The following is a 19,304-nucleotide window of genomic DNA, read 5'->3' as shown; positions in this document are numbered from 1 at the left end:
CAACATTCGATGAGGCGGCTCTTGGAGTGTTTGAGAGAAAGATTTTGCGGAAGATTTAAGGGCCTTTACGCGATGGCGATGGCTAGTACCGCCGACGATGGAACGATGATGAACTGTATGAGCTTAACAACGACATGGACATAGTTCAGCGAATTAAAATACAGCGGCTCCGCTGGCTTGGCCATGTCATTCGAATGGACGCCGACGCTCCAGCTCTGAAAGTATTCAATTCCGAACCTGCTTATAGTAGCAGATGAAGAGGGAGGCCCCCACTTCGATGGAAAGATCAGGTGGAGAAGGACTTGGCTTCACTTGGCATTTTCAATTGGCGTCAGTTGGCACAGATGAGAAACGACTGGCGTGCTTTGCTGAACTGGGCCAAAATCGCTTAGGCGGTTACAGCGCCAATAAAAGAAAAAGAAATACATAGCGCGTAATATGATTGAAGGTTACCTCAATTTTATGTGCTGATTGAGAGTCTAGCTTGCTATAAACTAGTTCAGGATATTATATTATCGGAAGTATAAGCTGTATTACCGGCCGTTGTGGTGTAGTGGTAAGCAGTGCGCGCTTCCACTCCGCAGCACCTGTGTTCAAACCCTGGTGAAGGCAACATTGCAAAAATATAGAAAATAGGTTTTTTCTTAACAGCGGTCGTCCCTCGGCAGGCAATGGCAAACCTCCGAGTGTATTTCTTCCATGAAAAACAGCTTCTCATAAAAATACAATCGCCGTTTGCGTGACAACATCAAGGCGCACGCCACAAATCGGAGGTGAAGCTTGACCAAACACTAACGTATGTGTAAGCGCCAATCTATTATTATTATTGTTTTAAGCTGTATTGCAAGTTTCCGCCTGATATCATGATTGGTGAATAAGAGGGAGACATAAGTTTCTCAAAGTATAATACGCCTTTCCGACAATAAAGTTTATATGATCCACACACGTAAGACAAGTATTAATAACATAACCGAGATTAGACCCTTGGATACAAATTTAATAGATTTATCCCCAATGTATAGTGATGGGATATCTATGAGGTTCAGACGCTTCTTACAAATAGGTAACACGTAACACTTATCACAATTAAGACAAATACCATTTTGCGATGCCCAGGACTTGATAGATAATAAATCCTTGTTGAAATCTGAAGACAAATTAGCTGAATGCTCTAGAGGCCTGGACATATATACTTGGATGTCATCAGCGTAAGCGTGCATACTGGCTTGTTGACAAGTAGAGAATACGTCGTTCACAAAAAAACTAAATAAGAGCGGCCCCAGGATAGAGCCTTGGGGAACCTCAGATAACAGCGGTCGTAGCTTAGAAAGTTGCGAATTACCTTTTACATACTGAGACCTACCAAGTAGCTCTCCATTAGTCGCACTGCAGATTGTCCAAAGCCGTAATAGTTCTTTAGTTTTAAGCAAAGCAGTTCGTAGTTCACTGAATCAAAGGCTTTGGAAAAATCTAGCAAGCAAAGAAATGTCAGGTGATTTTTGTCAATCATCAAGGATTTTTGTCATTGCTGTGGAACAGCTGTACTTACTTCTAAATCCAGATTAAAAAGGCGATAACAGATTGAGTTTAATAACATGGTAGTAGATTTGCTCAGACATTAGAGATTGCTACTTTAGACAGCGCAGGAAGTACACTGATAGGACGAAAGTTACTGGGGCTACACGCCGATTTGTTTTTCGCTATCAAAAGGACAGTGGCAATTTTCCACATATTAGGGAAACAAGACGTTGTAAAACTGTGGTTTATTATGTGAGTTAGGGTTGGCAAGATTAGCGGTAAAATAATCATTATAAATTTAATTGGAATACCGTCTACACCGATTGCATTTGACCGTATCTTGTAAATACTTTTTTCGACATCAATTTCTGACACTGCACAAAACCCAATCGTTTGACCGTGAAAAACACCATCATAATGGAGTATGGGATAGGAGGTGAGAGAACAGGAGGAATAGGTACAATGCTTAATTTAGGATATCGGGGTTAAGTGGACACTCTGAACTATCACTGACATGAATACGTAAGGTTTTTAAATTGCGCCACAGTACACTATTAGGGAACAAGGGACTGAGCTTTTTGGCAAAAAACTTTCTTTTTTCACGTCTTATAGTCAGTGTCGCTTCATTTCTTATTGCCTTAAAAGCACACCAATTTCTATCTGTGCGATCCCTTTTCCATGCGGAGTAGACTTACTTCGCTTTATGATAACCGCTCGAACTATATCGTTAAACCAAGGGCAAGACGAAGATCTGTTCCCCGAAGTTCTAATAGGAACATGCGAACTAAGCGCTTGAGGAATATTATTGTTCAAGTAGCTTAGTTTCTCATTTACAGAGCTGAAACTCCAGCATGCAGACCAATTGATTTGTGAAAGGTCATTAAAGAGATTGCTAACATTTAAAAACCGGTAGTCAAAGAAATTATACGAAGTAACTGCTTCATTTTTGTGGTCAAGTTTAATGTAAAGCGAACAAAAAATCAGGTTGTGGTCTGATATAAACGATATCTGGTCAAATTTTAAAACTTTAGCAGGGTCAGATACTATAAAATAGTCAAATAGACTTGGACAACAATTATTTCCATACCTTGTGGGTACAGACACATTAACGAACGATAAGCCAACACTAGACTCACTATCCATTAGACGCACGCAACTAGAATCAGTACATAATAAGTTAACATTAAAGTCATCACAAACAAATATATGATCATAATCAACAGCAACAGAGGACAAATAACCAAAGAAGTCACATAATCTATAATTCTTATGAGGATTATATACATAGGATAGCAAGGTTTTGGACAAGGATCAAGACAGTTCAATAACTATGTATTCTACATTATTTCTGACTGATTGGGAGATAAGCCTTTTCTTTAGATCCTTTTTGGAGTATATAGCCACTCCACCACCTTTTTTGTCTATTGTATCAGTCCGAAGCAATGAATAATTCTTGATTTCATAGTGAGTGTCGCTTATGTCATGCCTGAACCAAGTTTCGGACTCACATATAATATTAAGAGAGGATAACTCAAACTTTCCTCTAACAACATCAATTTTTTCATTATTAAGGCAACGCGCATTGAAATGTACTACATTAAGGCCTTTTTGACGACTACATAAAACATTCAACATTGCAAGACTACAGTCATCAACGCTACATGTTTTGTTGTTGCTCAAAGACATAACAAAATAAACAAAAAGAAACCTTAAGACAACAAAGATGTATGACGAAATTAAACTAAGATGTTCTAACTTTACAAAAATAACATAACAAGGTATACTTAACAAAAACCAACAGCTAACAAAACTGCATCAAATCTTCTTCCCATGTTATTCTTGTTGACATATTGTAAATGCACTTTTCGGTTTTCACGTGTACACACCATCGCATCGTGTATACAGATAAGAGTTTTCCTTCTCTGCGCAGCTTGATGGCATCTTGAAGTAACCGCCTATTTTCTTTACTAAGACTCTCATAAATATGAAAGCTTCCCTCAATACCAATCGCATTGAGAGAGACTGTTGACTTCATTCGCCTACGATAGTCACCAAAAGTGCGAAGAGTGCGATTATAGATGCTCTTAAGGTTCTCTCCCTCAGTGTAAGGCACACCAAACGCAACAGCATCAGCAACAATATCTGGAGCGGCTCTCTGCTGGGCGACGCTCAACAACTCTTGTTTTAGGCATTCTATATCACCTTCCGCTTTCTTCATATTCGCCTCCAGCGAAACTAGGCATGCAGATGACTCGGAAATTTTAGCTGCAAACAAACTGAACTCTTCATCGATTATCTTCGACAATTTTATTTCCAAATCCGCCAATTTTAGAGATACACTCAACCAGCGGCAGAAGATGGTCCGTTTGTTGCTGGACCTTCACTTCCAGCTCTTTTAATTTTGAAAACACAGCAGAAAAAGTAACACCTTCATCCAATTTTATTGTTTTGCAGCCGGAAAATCTTTACTTAGGCGACATTTGTTAAACAAATTAGCGCCAATAGGCATTTCGAAACAAAAAGAAAGTTCTACAGCAAGGTTATTTAAAAATTAAGAAGTAAGCCACAAGTAAGCGCAGTGAACAGAGTAGAATTAATTGCAGAAAGGTTTACAAATTAAGGTATACGCAAATATAGCAATAAAAATATAAACTTTAGCATTTACAAGTAATATAAGCGGAGCCGATTAAAGTACGTCCGTCGTGTACAAGCGCGAGTATTATTCCACTAATGTTGTAAACAGTGTTTTAGTGATATAAGGGTCACAAAATTCGTTTGACCATCGTTTCACAAATGCAAGTATTTCCACCTTTAGCCTTGTTGACTGTCACATTAATGTGAAGATAAAAATTAAGCTTAGGATCCATTGTGTACTAAGGTCCACAAAATTGTATACCAGTTCCAGGTTATGGTTACCTATAAGAAGGGGGATTTCTTAAGATTTAGAGGCATATGATTTACTTTACATTAGTAAGCCATGCTGTTTTCTTTCTTTAATTGAAAAAAGCTATAAAGCTTTATATCATCTGCATACATTAAAATTTTGGAACATTGTATATGTGTAGAAATATCGTTTATAAAAAGCAAGAACATAACCGGGCCTAGGTGGCTACCTTGAGGGACTCCTGAAGTAACATCAATGACGTCAGAGATAGTATTTTTAAACATTACGCTTTGTGAACTACCATAGAGGTATGAAGAGATCCAACGTAGAAAATTAGGTGGAAGACCAAGAAGACCAAGTTTATTGGTGAGCAACGAGTGGCACACTTTGTCAAATGCTTTACTGAAGTCAGTATATATAACATCAACAGTTTTGCTTTCACTAAATGCTTTTGAGATAGTTGATTTGTAGAAGTTGATTTGCCTTTGCAAATCCATGTTGACTATATTAAATGCTAGAATAAAGATAGAATGCGTCAACTTATTTGTTATAATTGCTTCAAATAATTTAGGAATTGCAAAAAGTTTAGCTATTCCCCGGTAGTTCTCCACTGAAGATCTGCTACCGCTTTTATGTAACGGGGTTATTAACGATTACTTCCATATAGTTGGGAAAACACCCTCTTTAAGATACAAAATTAATAACGCTGATAACGGCTCATAGAGATAATTAGCACAGTTTATAAGAATACAAGTAGGGCTCTGGTCAGGACCATAACTGGAGGACTGCTTTAAGGATTTCAGATAAACTACTTCATCATCGGGAGATATTACTGGGATATTTATTGAGTTCATTGGATATATAGTTAAGTGCCTAACTCCCTTAAGTAACCAACATTTTTGGGCAATGTTAATTTTTGAATGTAATCTGAAGAAAATCCCTCTCTTAACTACTTCCCCACTTATTTACCCAACCCGCCTAAGTACCACAATTTTTTGTACCCCATTTACCATTTTACCTATAATATTCACCTGTTAAGTGCTCTTTCAAAATTCCTTAAAATATTTACATATTTTGAATCTCAGTGGCAGCGTTACACACCTTCAGCAAAAAAATTATAAAAAATCAACGGTAATTTTTACCCACTTGAAACTTGCACATTACTCACTAAAGTTGAATGGGCTATAAAACTGTATACTCAAAGAACACATCTGAGAAAAGAAATTTTAAATTTTGATGCATTTTTTTCTTTAAGTGTTTTATAAAATCTTAAGCTTAGGTTTACATGGTATTTGTTGTTGTTAGGGAATGAACTCTATTTTAGTTGTAAAATCTTAAATAAATACGTATACTTCATTAAATGTTTATGCTTTTTCAAGGATTTACATATTTATGTAAGTTAACAAAAAGATGTAACTACATACATCAATAATTATGTTCGTTTAAGTACCCGCATCGAGGTACTTAAGCGGGTTCTTTTAAGTACCCAACCCGCCTAAGTACCTCAAAAAGCTGACATTTTTCGTGAGGTACTTAAGCGGGTTTTACTGTAGTTTAAAAGGATAGTAAATGTTAGCATGTGAGTTAATGGAATAATTGGATATAAAAAACTGAGCGAACATGTTAGAAATTGTTTGACTAGAGACGGTATTTTGATACTTGATGGCGGAAGGAAAGCCACGTACATTTCGCTTGGAGTTTACGAAGTCATAAAATGATTTGGGGTTATATATTATACGCCGTTTGATTTTACACAAGTAAGCTTTAAACACTTTTTATTTAATTCAAAAAACGTATGACGCAAAAGTGATTATTTTACCTAGTATGATTGTAAACCCTTTTTTTGTGTAATCTAAAATAACGTGACTTTCTGTTTCAAATTTCTCAGTTTTTTAGTGTTTAGTGTGCTTGCTCTTCAGGAACATACATGCGTTTAGGCACATGCTTTTCAAATAATTTATGTAAAGTAATGTTAAAAAGTGCAACGCTTTGTTCAATATTTTCTTTATGTGCAGGCCACGACAATTTAGATAGTTCATTGTTAAGCTTTTTAAAGTTAGCTTTTGAAAAATCAAAGCAAATATTTGGTTCGTATGCTTGGGTACTGCAATTTTGTCCATTACTTATAACTTCGTAAGATATCTCTATAGCAGGGTGATAGGCATCTTCGGGCAAAACTAGTGGATCACACTTATTTACAACGCGCTAGATGCATCACCAACATAAACAAGATCTAATACTTTACCAAACTTATTGTGAAGTACATTAACCTGAGTTAGGCAGAGTTCAGCCATCTCCTCTAAAAATACGTTGTTGCACGCACTAGACGCGAAAGGTACGATATCACTGTCAATGATGTTGCTTGATACGCTTGGTAAATTAAAATCACCCAACACAATCATTGAATCAAAGGGTTTAGTCAGTACATTAACTAATTTCATTAAAGAGAGATGAGTCGTGAATACACCAATGTGTCAGATCGGGGAGGGATATAGCATAGGGCTAAGTAAATAGGCCCTTTTCCAACTTGAACACGAATGCATTCGAATTCTACTGAATCAATGTGTGGAAGACTAACTTTTTCAGATGGTATTGAAGAGTCTACAGCGAAGAGTACGCCACTGCCGATTCTGTCCTCCCTATCTTGTCTATAGATATGATTATTATTTTGAAGAATCTCAGAATTTAAAATGTGATGTTTCAGCCAAGTTTCAGTAAAAAAAAGAACATTATAAATACATTCAAGGCCCTTAAGGTATAAGTTCGTTAATTTAGTAGTTAAGCCTCTTACATTTTGGTAATACATACTTAAAGCAGATTTAATAATTAGTTTTTTGATTCAGTATTATGACGGGGAATATAAGCTAAGTTATTTCCTTTTTTGGGTATATATTCGAATTCTCGAACGAAAGCTCCGGGGGCCAAAAGGAACTACTAAGCAGCGCATTCGAATTATCTAAATTTATGTGGCAGAGCCACAACTAGTTTCCTTGTATCAGACTGGAGTACCGGTGGAAGCGGTGGAGTTACTGTGTTCCTAGTTGTGGATAGGGAAGGCGGCGGAGGCTTTGAAGACGGTTCCGCCACTTCAACGGCGGAAGGGGAAGATACTTCAGTATCGTTATATTCGAAGCAGATTTCGGTACACTCGCTTTTGAGGCTGAGGATTCTGATGCTGGAGGACATGGAGAAGATAGATTAATTAAGTCAGCCGGAAAACTATTATTCCCTTAGGTGGACTATGAACAAGCTTACGTTTAGACACACATATATCTTTAACAGATTGCAAGGTATCTAGGCATTTGAATGATTTAAACACATTTTCATAATGCTTAAATTTTTCTGTCAGTACTGACAATTCTCTTCCTATTTCTGTAAAACCATTTCTGGTTTGCCTAAATAACTTGAAAAGATCCACTTCGGTTAACCTGCACTTTACGCAAGACTAGCGAAGGCCCTTGCCATCATTGATAGCGTCCAGAACTCTTTCTGTCGAACTAGCACTTTCCAGAGGGTAAATACCATCACAAAGCGAGGAAGATAAGTAGCGTTCAAAATCGCTTTTAATTTGGCAAGTATCCAAATCGCACTTCATACCGAAAGATTTATTAACACTTGTTAATAAAAAGACAAACAAAACAAATTATAATAATGTAGGAGCTGATGTAAATAGCTTTAAATAAATTTAGCGACAAGCTTGAGTATCAAGAAGTAAACAAAAAGAGTGGAACAAATGTGCAAAAACAAAACGATTTCAGGTCAGACAAAGTTAGCGAAATAAATTGTAGCAAATTGTAAAATATGTTCAAGGGCTAAATACGATCCACACTCGAAAAATAATTAATCCAAAAAACTCCAATTCCTCCATATGTAGGCGAAATTTTGCACATCAATATATTTACAACGGATAAAAAATACTTTCTGACTTGTGTAGATACATTTTCTAAATTCGCATTGGTCCAAACCCCTCGCAAAAAAACAGATGTAGAAACCCCTGTTTTGCTGTTAATGAATATTTTCCCTAAAACAAAAACCAAATTCTGCGACAATGAAGAATCTTTAAATTCCGAAACTATAAGATCAATTTTGTTAAACCGTTTCGATGTGCACATAGTCAACGCCCCACCCTTACACAGTACTTTGAACGGACAGATAGAGAGACTACATAGCACCTTGTTGGAAATCGCAAAGTGTCTCAAACTCGAAAGAAAAGTTGATGACACAGTTGAACTAATAATACAAACGACAATAGAATATAATAGGACCACACACTCGGTCACTAATCAAAAACCTGCTGATATAATACATACACTCAGCCACATATGAGTTCAGAGAACAAATAAGAAATAAAGTTAAAACGGCTCAAGAGGTACAGTTACAGAAACACAATCAGTCAAGACGAGATAGAATTTTTGAAGTGGGGGAAAAGGTATTAGTAAAAACGAACAAAAAATTAGAAAATAAACATACGCCGCTATGCGTTGAGGAGAGAATAGAAGCTGACTTGGGGACAGCCGTTCTCATAAAAGGGAGGGTGGTCCATAAGCACAACTTAAGATAGATAAAAATAAAATGTATTATGGAGAAAACCATTTTCCAGGATCTGTTTGTGATGATCTCACTACTGTCAACTGTGGCAACGAGGCTGACCGATTACACTCACTCGAAATATATTCCGGTTTTAGACGGAGACGTTATCCTTTGGCAGGACTACGGATACTTCAGGCATACAACTAACGTAACTACATATTCTAAAATTGTGGATGAGACAATGCAATTGGCTTAAGGTTTTAAACAAAAACACCTGAGGAAAATTTTGTTGGTAGACACTAAACATTTGTAAACACTACACACAGCCATAAGAGTACATCATAGACAAGCAAGGAGCTTGAAATTCTTAGGAACCGCTTTAAAAGTAATATCCGTCACACCTGATTTCTATGACTTCGAACATGTGAAATTTAGGCAAGGCATAAAAAGGTAGAAGTGATTTCGACATTTCTATCTTTTGAACTGCGAATAAAATGTCAACTCTTAACCCTATACTATTCAAAATTTTAACTTTTTTTAATATAAATTTTTAATTGTAGCTGTGCGACTAATTTTAAATGCATAATAAAATGAAACGGAATTACGGGCAGTATGTTGTGTTTGACAAGAGCCAGGACAACAAACTTGTGCGTTATTTTAAAACTCCGAAGTATCAATGTTTCATTAGGAGACTCTTCACGTGTGCGCGAAGACCATTTTAGTGCCAGTGACTTTATTTGTTGCCCATCTCGCAGGCGGGTATTTTTAAGCGGACGCGTTTGTTCCCAGGTGTAGGACTTATTATACCGAATATGAAGAGAAAATCTTCATAAAGAAACTGAAATTCACTTTTAATAAATTTAACGGAAAGGAAATTTCAAATTGCAAAAATTTAATAGCTGAATTGTTGAAGTTAAGTGCTGATGTAAATTTAGAATAATCAAACCTTCTTTTAAATGTCTAATATACTTTAGAATTAGGAATTTGAATAAAAAAAAACGCTTAAAAACATTGGGCTAGTAAAAGCAAGAAAATTGCCAAAATGGGTTTTTAAATGAGTGTTTTTCACTTATTGTATAATTTTGTGTAAGTATGCATTTCCACATTTACGTTAAAATGTAAATGCAATACCTAAAATGAAGTTGATTCCAATGAGATTTTTAAAATTTTCTTATCTACAAAAACTTTCATTTCAAAGATATTAGCCCGCAGTTATAGTCAAAATAAAGTCGACTCTAAAGTTAAAAGCCGCTTTTTTTGACAGATATCCCACTGTAAGTTATGTCAAAAAGCTGTTTTTAACTTTAGGAGTCGACTTTATTTTGACTATAGCTACGGGCCGTTGAGTTTTATCAAATATGGTAAATGCATAACAAAGGGTTAATTTCTTTGTTTACATTTTTTAGCATTACAGTCAGCTATGACTCGACTGAATTGTCAGTTCTACCCAAGGTACATTGAACAGGTAGTATCAGTAGAGCAGCTGATTTGATTTATTTTCAAATTATTTGGTCTCGAAAATGTCAAATATTTTTAATTTTTTCTCACACAAATTCTGAATTGTTAAAATCTATTTGCATGTGAAACCTTTTTCCATACAAAACAAGCGATTGAATAGCAGCTTTTGGAACGTTCGCCCAACTCAGCAGCACGACCGCTGATTACTGGGCCTTGCAAAGGATGGATCAATGCTTCGAGAAGCAAACAAATTTACTAGGAAAGAAAGTTGCACAGTTTTTGACACTTTCGATACCAGAAGCAACAACAAAATACACGCAAATGTTGTTTTTGCTCTACTGATACTACCTGTTTAATGTGCCTTGGTTGTACCTTGTTGAATATGCCTTGACTTTAGGCAATCTCAACTCAGTGAGTCAAATAATAGGCAAATTTTAATAAACACAAAAATTCAAAATCATATTAATAAATTAACAAATAGAAGAGCAAATTGAAAACTCGGACCTTTATGAAATTTTAATGACAAGAAACATGATACAAAAAAGAAGGTAGTTTCAATAAACAACTTTTGACGGATAATAAAATTTTTTGAAGTTTCATAATTTGTGAGTATTATCAACGGCCTTGCCACTTTGATAATATTAAAACAATAAATCGGAGTATTTTCTTTCCCATATTTATACTAATGTAATAACATTTCAAATCAAAAACCATTATCAGTACTTGATACTGTTAAAGGAGACTTCATCGTAATGGTTCTTTTCATTTTGTAATAAAAACCAAGCGCGCATTTTTCTGTTTTTTTTTTTAATGCAATCTTGCGATTTAAAAATCAAATTCTAAAGAATGTTCTTCTCAAATAAAACCTTTTTATATTTAGGTTCAAGTTTGCTTTTAAATTTCTCATCAGATTTTGCAAAAAATTAGGCTTTTAATAATAATAATAATAATAGATTGGCGCTTACACATATGTTAGTGTTTGGCCGAGCTCCTGCTTAGGCTTTTAGCATCATTAAATTTCATAAATTTTCAATTTATGCAAAACACCTGAAGTCGGCTTGAACAGACCGCCCTCCGATAAACAGCTAACAGATCGTCGTTTAAAGTACAAAACCGTGTATCAACAAAATGCACAACTGCTTATGTGAGGTTGCATAAATTATTTAGAAGAGAGTAAAAACACTCACATTTCAAAATGGTTCTCTTTTTTACAAATAACTCCCATTTCAGGACGAATGGATAAGGGTTGAGCCAAGAGCTTGTGTGAGCAAATCCAATTTTCGGAAAAAATGTCAGTTACGCGGTTTTGCAGTTACACTTTCTTCATGCGTTCTGAAACCTAGTCGTCAACCCCATTTGCGAAATCATTTAGCCGGCATAATTTTCAAGTTCATCATATTATATCTTTGAATGTACTGATAAAATCTTCTGCTTAAAAAAATATATTTCTTCTAGTAATCGGATAGCATGAATTTGATGAAATGTCATAATTTTATTAAAAGTGAAATGGTTAGCAACAACAACGAATGTCATTAAATGAAACTACCTCCTTTTTTGTATCATGACAAGAAACAGAATTTTAATAATTGAAATACAAAATTTGATGCTTTCGATTTCACTTGCCCCAAATTAATATCATACATTCTGCAATTCACTAATATTAGTGTAACGGTATTGATGGATGTGTCTAGTGTTAAGATTTTGCTAAATGAAGATGTGTTGCATTTTATTATGCAATATCCTAGACCTAGATTAGCATGTAAGAATATATGTATTTTTCCCGACTCGCAGAATGGAATGGTGCTGTACCTTGCTGAGGACAACTAAAGCCGAGTGCGATAATCGAATAATGGCAGTTAGTTATTGCAGAGCAACAATAAGAATAACATTTTGTAGGACGTCAATTAAAGAAAAGTGTGCTCAGCAGTTACATTCCAGAATAACAGCACATTGCAGTATTCAACCTGATCATCGAGATTCCGTAGTAGTGATCGACGAAGGCATCATTATAATTAATGGCCGACCAGCAAACGTGAAGGAGGCATTAAGTACCGTAAATATCATGTCATCAACAACAATGTATGGATCAATGAAACCATGTTCGCGAATCGTAATACTTTTCCAAGAAGGCAGCCAGGCATAGCAACGTCGCCTCTACTAAACATTACTGGTCACCAGAAAATACTCAGCCTGCCGTTTTTGCATAAGCTAAGCGTCGAAAATTTGCACACATTTGCATTACATAAATGAAGTAAAAGCAAAGACAGCAGCGTAGCAGGCATAATAATACTCACGATCGTTACGATTTGCGACGTCATCATTAAGCTGAAAGGACAGTTTCTGAAAAAGCGAAAACAGCGAGATCTCCAAAACGTCATTAAAGACCTAAGAGGTACCGAGGACGGTCCTCACTAACGTGGGGAGGAGTTATCGCTAGGCACTTAAGTTGAGCATCACAGCGACGGTTCTCGTCAGGCCGTGGGAAACCACTTACGCTGACGTTGCGTATCGAACACCTGCAGTCACCAGCATCGGAAGCATTTACTTCAACCACTCTTACTTAGCAATTGCCACCTTAATATCCTGGGAGTACGATTATGCTGATATGCAGAATGAGCCCCTGCATAGAAGATAGAAATTCCACAAGAACATCACATCATCCTCTGCAGCGCGGTTAGCAGCGACTACAGCAACATCAGCGGGCAGTAAAGGTTATGATAAGGTATTCGTAGCGGTTATGATATAATCTTTTCACGAAGCTCACAAAATAAAGATTTGAAAACTTGTATACATATATAAAGGTACAAAGCCGTATGCATGCATGCATAATCATTTGTACCGCATTTACTCTCACTCTACATATGCCTAAATGTATGCAACCATTTGAAACAAATAAACACAGGGTGCTTCTAATGAAATTAAATAGTTCTTCCTGCGAAATTTTCTTCAAAAAATAAATTACAAACTTGCAGGAAATTAAATTTCTTATAAAATTTATTTAGTATCTTCGTCATTTTTCAGTACTTCATTTATCTGTTAGACTGAACGTATTCTCCCTACAAAGCTTATTGATTTTATGATGAAATTTCCAAAACGTAAATTTTGAAATACTTGTCTATATTATTAAACGTGCGATATGTCGATACTGTGTGCATAAGCACTTATCATGAAAAAAGCACTATTTTTTAGACATATTATCGCCCCCTGGTGTATACAGTGATTCCCAAAGTGGCCCAGGTGGACCCGTGGCTTGAAAAAGGGGGTTCCAAGTTGTAAGTGGGTATCCGCGAAAATTTATCTGGTTCGATGGCAAAGAACAAAAATGTTCGCTTGGCTTTCCAATCAATGCAGGAAGAATTTTGGTTTTTATCTTTTCCTCCCTTAATTTTTGTATCTTCTTTCGATGTATTAGATTTTGCCTACATTGTATTATCTAATATACTACTCAAAAAAATTGAAGGAAATATAATAATTACAAAATTTTGTCTACATTGATAGGAATGTCAAGCCAACATTTTTTTTCTTTCCCTCGAAAGAAGAAAAATTTTCGCGGACATCTACTTACAACTTGGACCCCCTTTTTCACGCCACGAATCACTGTTTTACACCGGGGGCGATGGTTAAAGTTCGAAAAAAATAATTCAAAGTGCCCTCTGTTCTGGCTTCTCCGATGAAAACTCCGAACAGTTTACATTTTGATAAGCTTTTGAAAATCGTAAAATGGTCAAGCAATGTATAGATTAGTCCATTAAGTACTAAAATAACGGTTTTTTTTCTAATAAGATTATGAAAAATCTATTTCCATGCTGTAGTCGACCCTGCCTACAATCTGCACTGTGTTATGTTTCGCGTGTATTCTCCAGTGTGTTTTATTCAAGCCAACTGAGGATGAAATATATAATCATGGCAAGATAACCAGGAAGGCATGAACACCTCCATTTAATTTCATTTCATAAAAATACGCTATTATTATTTCGATCCCGTTGTGTACAAGTGTATTAAATCACACATTTTCTACATACACGCATGGCGCAATAAACAGGTGAAGTAATAAGGCAGTATTCTCTGTTCATTTTCTGACATTCGACTGCCTTATATTTCACAATGTTGCATTTGTTCATTGAACGTTTATGTGTTGCTTCTTTGGAAGAGTTTACATATATTTTGGGGGCAATTTGGCCATTTATTATTTGCTTGCGACATTGTTTTTTTCCGTTTGAATTTTTGTGAAAAAGTACTATATAATTTATTTGTGATTAAAAATTAATAAGCTGTGTAATTTGCAGAAAAACCTCGACTTACGAAGGCGTTCGTTTTTTTCCATTAACAGAGGAGCAGGTTAGGCTAAATAAGTTGGATATTTCAAATATTTAATGGCGAAGTAATTTCTGGCACCACCAACTGCCCCAAAAAATTATTATCCCACAGCTATGAAATATACCTTCCAATAAATGTGAAAATGCTATATTTTAAGTACAGGATGCGTTTCCGTATAACTTATTTAAATAAGCGCTTGAAAGGCAAAAGCTATAATCGATTAATCTTTATAAACCTCCCATATATACCTTTTTAAATTTATTTATTTAAACCTTATAACCATTAATATCATTTGTTAAGTTTTTGTATTCACGTTGCTGATTTCATGTATCTAATTTCATTTCTTCATAAAATTATCAAGATTTGTCTATGCATCCGTCGCACAGTGGTCCAATCTGCTTTATTAGGGTAATTTAATTATTATATTAAGAACTAAGATAGATATCGGGATGAAATTTCGCACAAATTATGTCTGAATGACTAACAACTTCTGCTCATAAAATGGGCAAGATCGAATGGCGACTACGCCTGCCAACCATAAAATTAAAAAAAAATAATAATAATAAAAAAAAATTAGTATGATGTGCATTTGACCGGACCTACCTATGGTTATGTATTTCAACCCGCACAATTCGAATTTGAAGTCAGTTTGGCTAATATACCTCCTAAATTTCGAGAAAACGTCACAAAAAAAAAACCGGAAAAATAGTGAAAATCGGTAATAAAAAACGGTTTTTTGAAGTTTTCTTGAAATCTAGGAGGTATGTTGGCCAAACTGAATTCAAATTCGGATTCTGCGGGTCGGAATGCATAACCATAGGTAGGTCCGGTCAAATGCACATCCACTAATTTTTTTTGAGTGCCGGTGTTATTAGTGCGGGAGCTTCTTCAGGCGAAATACCTTTAGGACTCTTCTTTGCCAATATGACCTCCTTAATAGCAGTACCTCTTTCTGGAGAAGCACTTAAAAGCTCATTAAGTAGCGTAGCTGAAGATCTAATTTTTTGTTCATTAGCCAAAAAGAAATACATCTGGTTCTATAACTTTCGAAAGCTCATTAGCTTGCTTCATTTTAACGTTTTGGCAACAATCTTCAAAACTTTTAGCTGGCCTACCAGCAGAAAATGTCGGCTTACCAAACTTAGAACACACAAATTGTGATAAGTCTATTTCAAATTCGAGCCAATCTTTATTTGGAGTAACAAACCGCTCTCTTTTTCGGAAAAGTTTTGTCACTTTAGGTCCAAATTCTGAATTAACTTCGCACGTATGATTTCAATTTAACAAATTTGGTTCTATCACTAGATCATAAACTGATATTCCCTGGTACAAAATCAATTATTCCATCAAGTCTTTCACTTTTAGGGGACGACAGCCAAAAATCAAAAATTTCCTGTCTTGAAGTTTTAGGAGTCGTTTTGAAAATTGAAAATAAATGTATGGGTGCCGCAGCTAGCGGCAGAATTTTTTTTTGGATTCTATTAGCATATACATCAATTGAGAGAATAGGTATAGTAAGTGATCTATATTCCGCCATATGAGAAAGATTTCTTCTACAAAACAAAAAAGAATAATAATTTGGTACTCACCAATAAGATTAAAACTTTATCAGCTCCAAAAAAATATGTGCGTCCACTTCGTTAATAATTCAACATTTCCTGAATTTTCTTACTTAAGACAATGACGGAGAAAGAAATGAAGTTAAAACAAAGTTTCTTTAAACAAATTACTGAGCCTTAAAAATACTCAGTTTTCGTTGCAAGCACAATTTCATTTTTCACTTATTGCTTACTATGACATTTGGATACCGTTATGTTTATATGTAGCCAAATTTTTTCAAACAAAGTTGTGTTTACTCTTAAGTAGACAATATTCTTGCATATTTGATAAAAATTTTATTGAAAAATTACAAATAAAAAATTTAATTAAATTACCCTAGCCTTGCACATTGGACCACTGTGAGTCGGTGAGTTCTTAGAAGTATTTTTTGTGCAAAATATTTTTACTAATTTGACCATTGGAAAAAGTGCTTTTGCCTCAAGACATCGAGTTACGGCATTAACTGTCACTTTTTATTGGTTACCACATTGGCTACTTTTATTAAGATTTTGTATGCATTTGTCGGATTATTTGAGAAAAATCTTTTTTACCAATTTCTCCATTTTAACATATTTTTTTGCATAAAAATATCCGTTTATGCGGCATTAACATGGTGTTTTGAAACCGTAGTTGGACCTTTCATCTAGAATGATATAGACACTTCTCAATCTGGGTGGTCTTCAGTATCTACGTCCTTGATTGCTTTTCTTTGTGTGAACTACTCCATGGATTTAGTACATTAAATTACTCTTATTAGCGTCAAAATCTTTGTTTAAGTTTCTAACTATTATTTATTACATTGGCTTTATATCCTTAAAGCTCTTTGTTATTGTTGGTATTTGTCTTTCAATACTAAATACAATCGTAATCCACAAAATGGTTTCGCAGTACATATTTAATTTGAATAAAAAATAATGAATTATGCTTAATTTTAGTTAATTTAAATAGCTCTTTTATTTTTCAAATACGGATATTTCAAAAGTAATTTTTAATATTATCTATGTATATGTATTAAATAAAAAACTTCAAATTATTATCCCTTTTGTAGTCAAAAAGGGTAATTCTTTCTAATATTTCTGGCCTTTACCCTTTAAAAAAAGCTAAGGGGCGAACACTTCCAATAAGGTAGTGTCAAATCTTCCTTCTCGCTCTTATTACTACACCTGGTATTATTCCATGATTCAATGGCTGCGTTTCTTTATACATTCCGGATAATCCCATTTCACAGCCGGAATAAACAGAATGCGTTTGAAATAGACGTCAACATATCAACAAGAACGTTCTAAAGAATAAATAAACAAAAAAGTTTATTCCAAACGTTCAGAATGAATAAAGAAATGCAGCCAATAATTAAAGGTTTGCTCATTATTGACATTAGAGGTTTGACACTCCCTTAGCTCCCTTACAAAAGCATTGCACACTCACACGAACCCACACACAGTGCCTTGCTAAGGGAGACGATTTTGTCAAGAGGAAGCGAGAAAACTGCTTTTTGAGCAAACCTTTTATTATTGAATCATGGTATTATTCCACTATGATATACACTTACAATTCATACTATGGGTATTCATGGAATTGCATAAATGCCTCGTAATCCGTAAACCTCGTAAATAAACCGATTTTCCATACAAAATTATGTAAGCTTACGAGTCTTGCATGGTAACGAGGCATTTATTTGCGCGTTTTGAAGAATATCTTTATTATTTTTTTAGTTTCTTATTGCATATTCCACCAATCACGAATTGCTCCAATATACTTTCTTACAGATACGTTATATTTCTTTTACTTGCAGACTGCTAGTTCACCTAGGCGCGTTGCCGTACCTGTACTGGTAAAGGATGGAAAGCCGTGCGCCGGAAATAACAGTGCTTCACAATCGCAGCAAGTAAGTGCTGCTAGTAATGCTCCAACTAACAGCAATAACACCAATGTAAACGAAAGCAATGCGTCCACCGAAGTGAATAACAGCATTGCAAGTAGCTTAAGTCTTATAACAGGAGAAACAAATAACTCCCATTCTCCAGATACATCAAATTCACTAATTGCCAGTTATAATGGGACGATCGTAGGACATAATCAAATACAGCAACAATCTTGCAATAATTCTTTAATGTCAAACAGTTTGGCAATGGCATATCGCAACCAGAATAATTTTATTTCAAACGGCCATCAACAACAGTGTACAGGGTATTTGCCTTTACAAGGCAGGGCGTGGTAAAAGGCTGCAGAGGAAGAAAAAAATAATTATGATATAACATACTTTTGCATGTTTTCTTCAATTCGGTTAGCCTGTTTATGAGTAATTTAATTTATGAGCAAGTTTATTTTTATAAATCTTATTACATAAACAGAAATTCGCATGAAAAGATTCAAAACTGATTAAATTTTGGTAAACTGCGTTTACTTAATTTGGTCGTGTGAGCCAAATCGCCTGTGTAATTAATCATTATTTATTTTTTACTTAACATATCAGCATAGCAGAATCGAGATAGACACATGTATTTAGATATACTAAACTAATTATAATTAAAAGGAATATCGATATAGCATTGTCTGATATTCCGTACAGCCGTCTGCACACTGATCTATATCAGTAAAAATATAAATACATTGTACATATTTCAATAAAAAATTTTACTTGTTAATCTTTACTAAATACGGATACCGGCGCGAATAGCAAATGCTAAGAAATATATACATATGTACGTATGATAGTTTTAAATTTGTCCATAATGACCTTGATACAAAATATTTTTGAAGCGAAACTTCTTAGGCGGCGGTATCGCAAAAATGGAGAGTGAAATTTTTAAAACTGAAAATGTTACAAGAGTAAGAAGGAAGATAGAGTATAGAGAAGGGGGAAAAAGAATGAAAGCGACGTATGACGGATAAACAAAGCGATAGTGCAAACATCTTCAACGCGCATTCATACGAGTACCCAAGAATGATAGAATACAAGATTGCGCCAATGAGAGAGGATTTTTGAGCGTAATTTTTG

General features: G+C 35.1%; 1 protein-coding gene across 8 annotated transcripts in view; it reads left to right on the top strand.

Annotated features, from left to right (window-relative positions):
• LOC118749016 (thyroid transcription factor 1) overlaps positions 1-18,920 on the top strand; it is an 897,134-nt gene extending 878,214 nt beyond the window's left edge. For 5 of the 8 annotated variants that reach the window (XM_036483820.1, XM_036483833.1, XM_036483810.1 and 2 more), the window contains one exon: positions 18,099-18,919. In XM_036483820.1, coding sequence (XP_036339713.1) covers positions 18,099-18,524 — 426 coding nt within the window. In that variant the 3' untranslated portion in view covers positions 18,525-18,919. Of the gene's footprint in view, positions 1-18,098 lie in introns of all 8 variants that reach the window. The other 3 variants (XM_036483837.1, XM_036483847.1, XM_036483844.1) reach the window with 1 other exon arrangement.
• The last annotated feature ends 384 nt before the right edge of the window (positions 18,921-19,304 follow it).

The sequence above is a fragment of the Rhagoletis pomonella genome, unplaced genomic scaffold (genome assembly GCF_013731165.1).
Source record: "Rhagoletis pomonella isolate Grant_MI unplaced genomic scaffold, Rhpom_1.0 Rhpom_scaffold_00001, whole genome shotgun sequence".
Lineage (NCBI taxonomy): Eukaryota > Metazoa > Arthropoda > Insecta > Diptera > Tephritidae > Rhagoletis > Rhagoletis pomonella.
The sequence above is the reverse complement of the archived record's forward strand: the minus strand, read 5'-3'. Positions and strand labels throughout refer to the sequence as shown.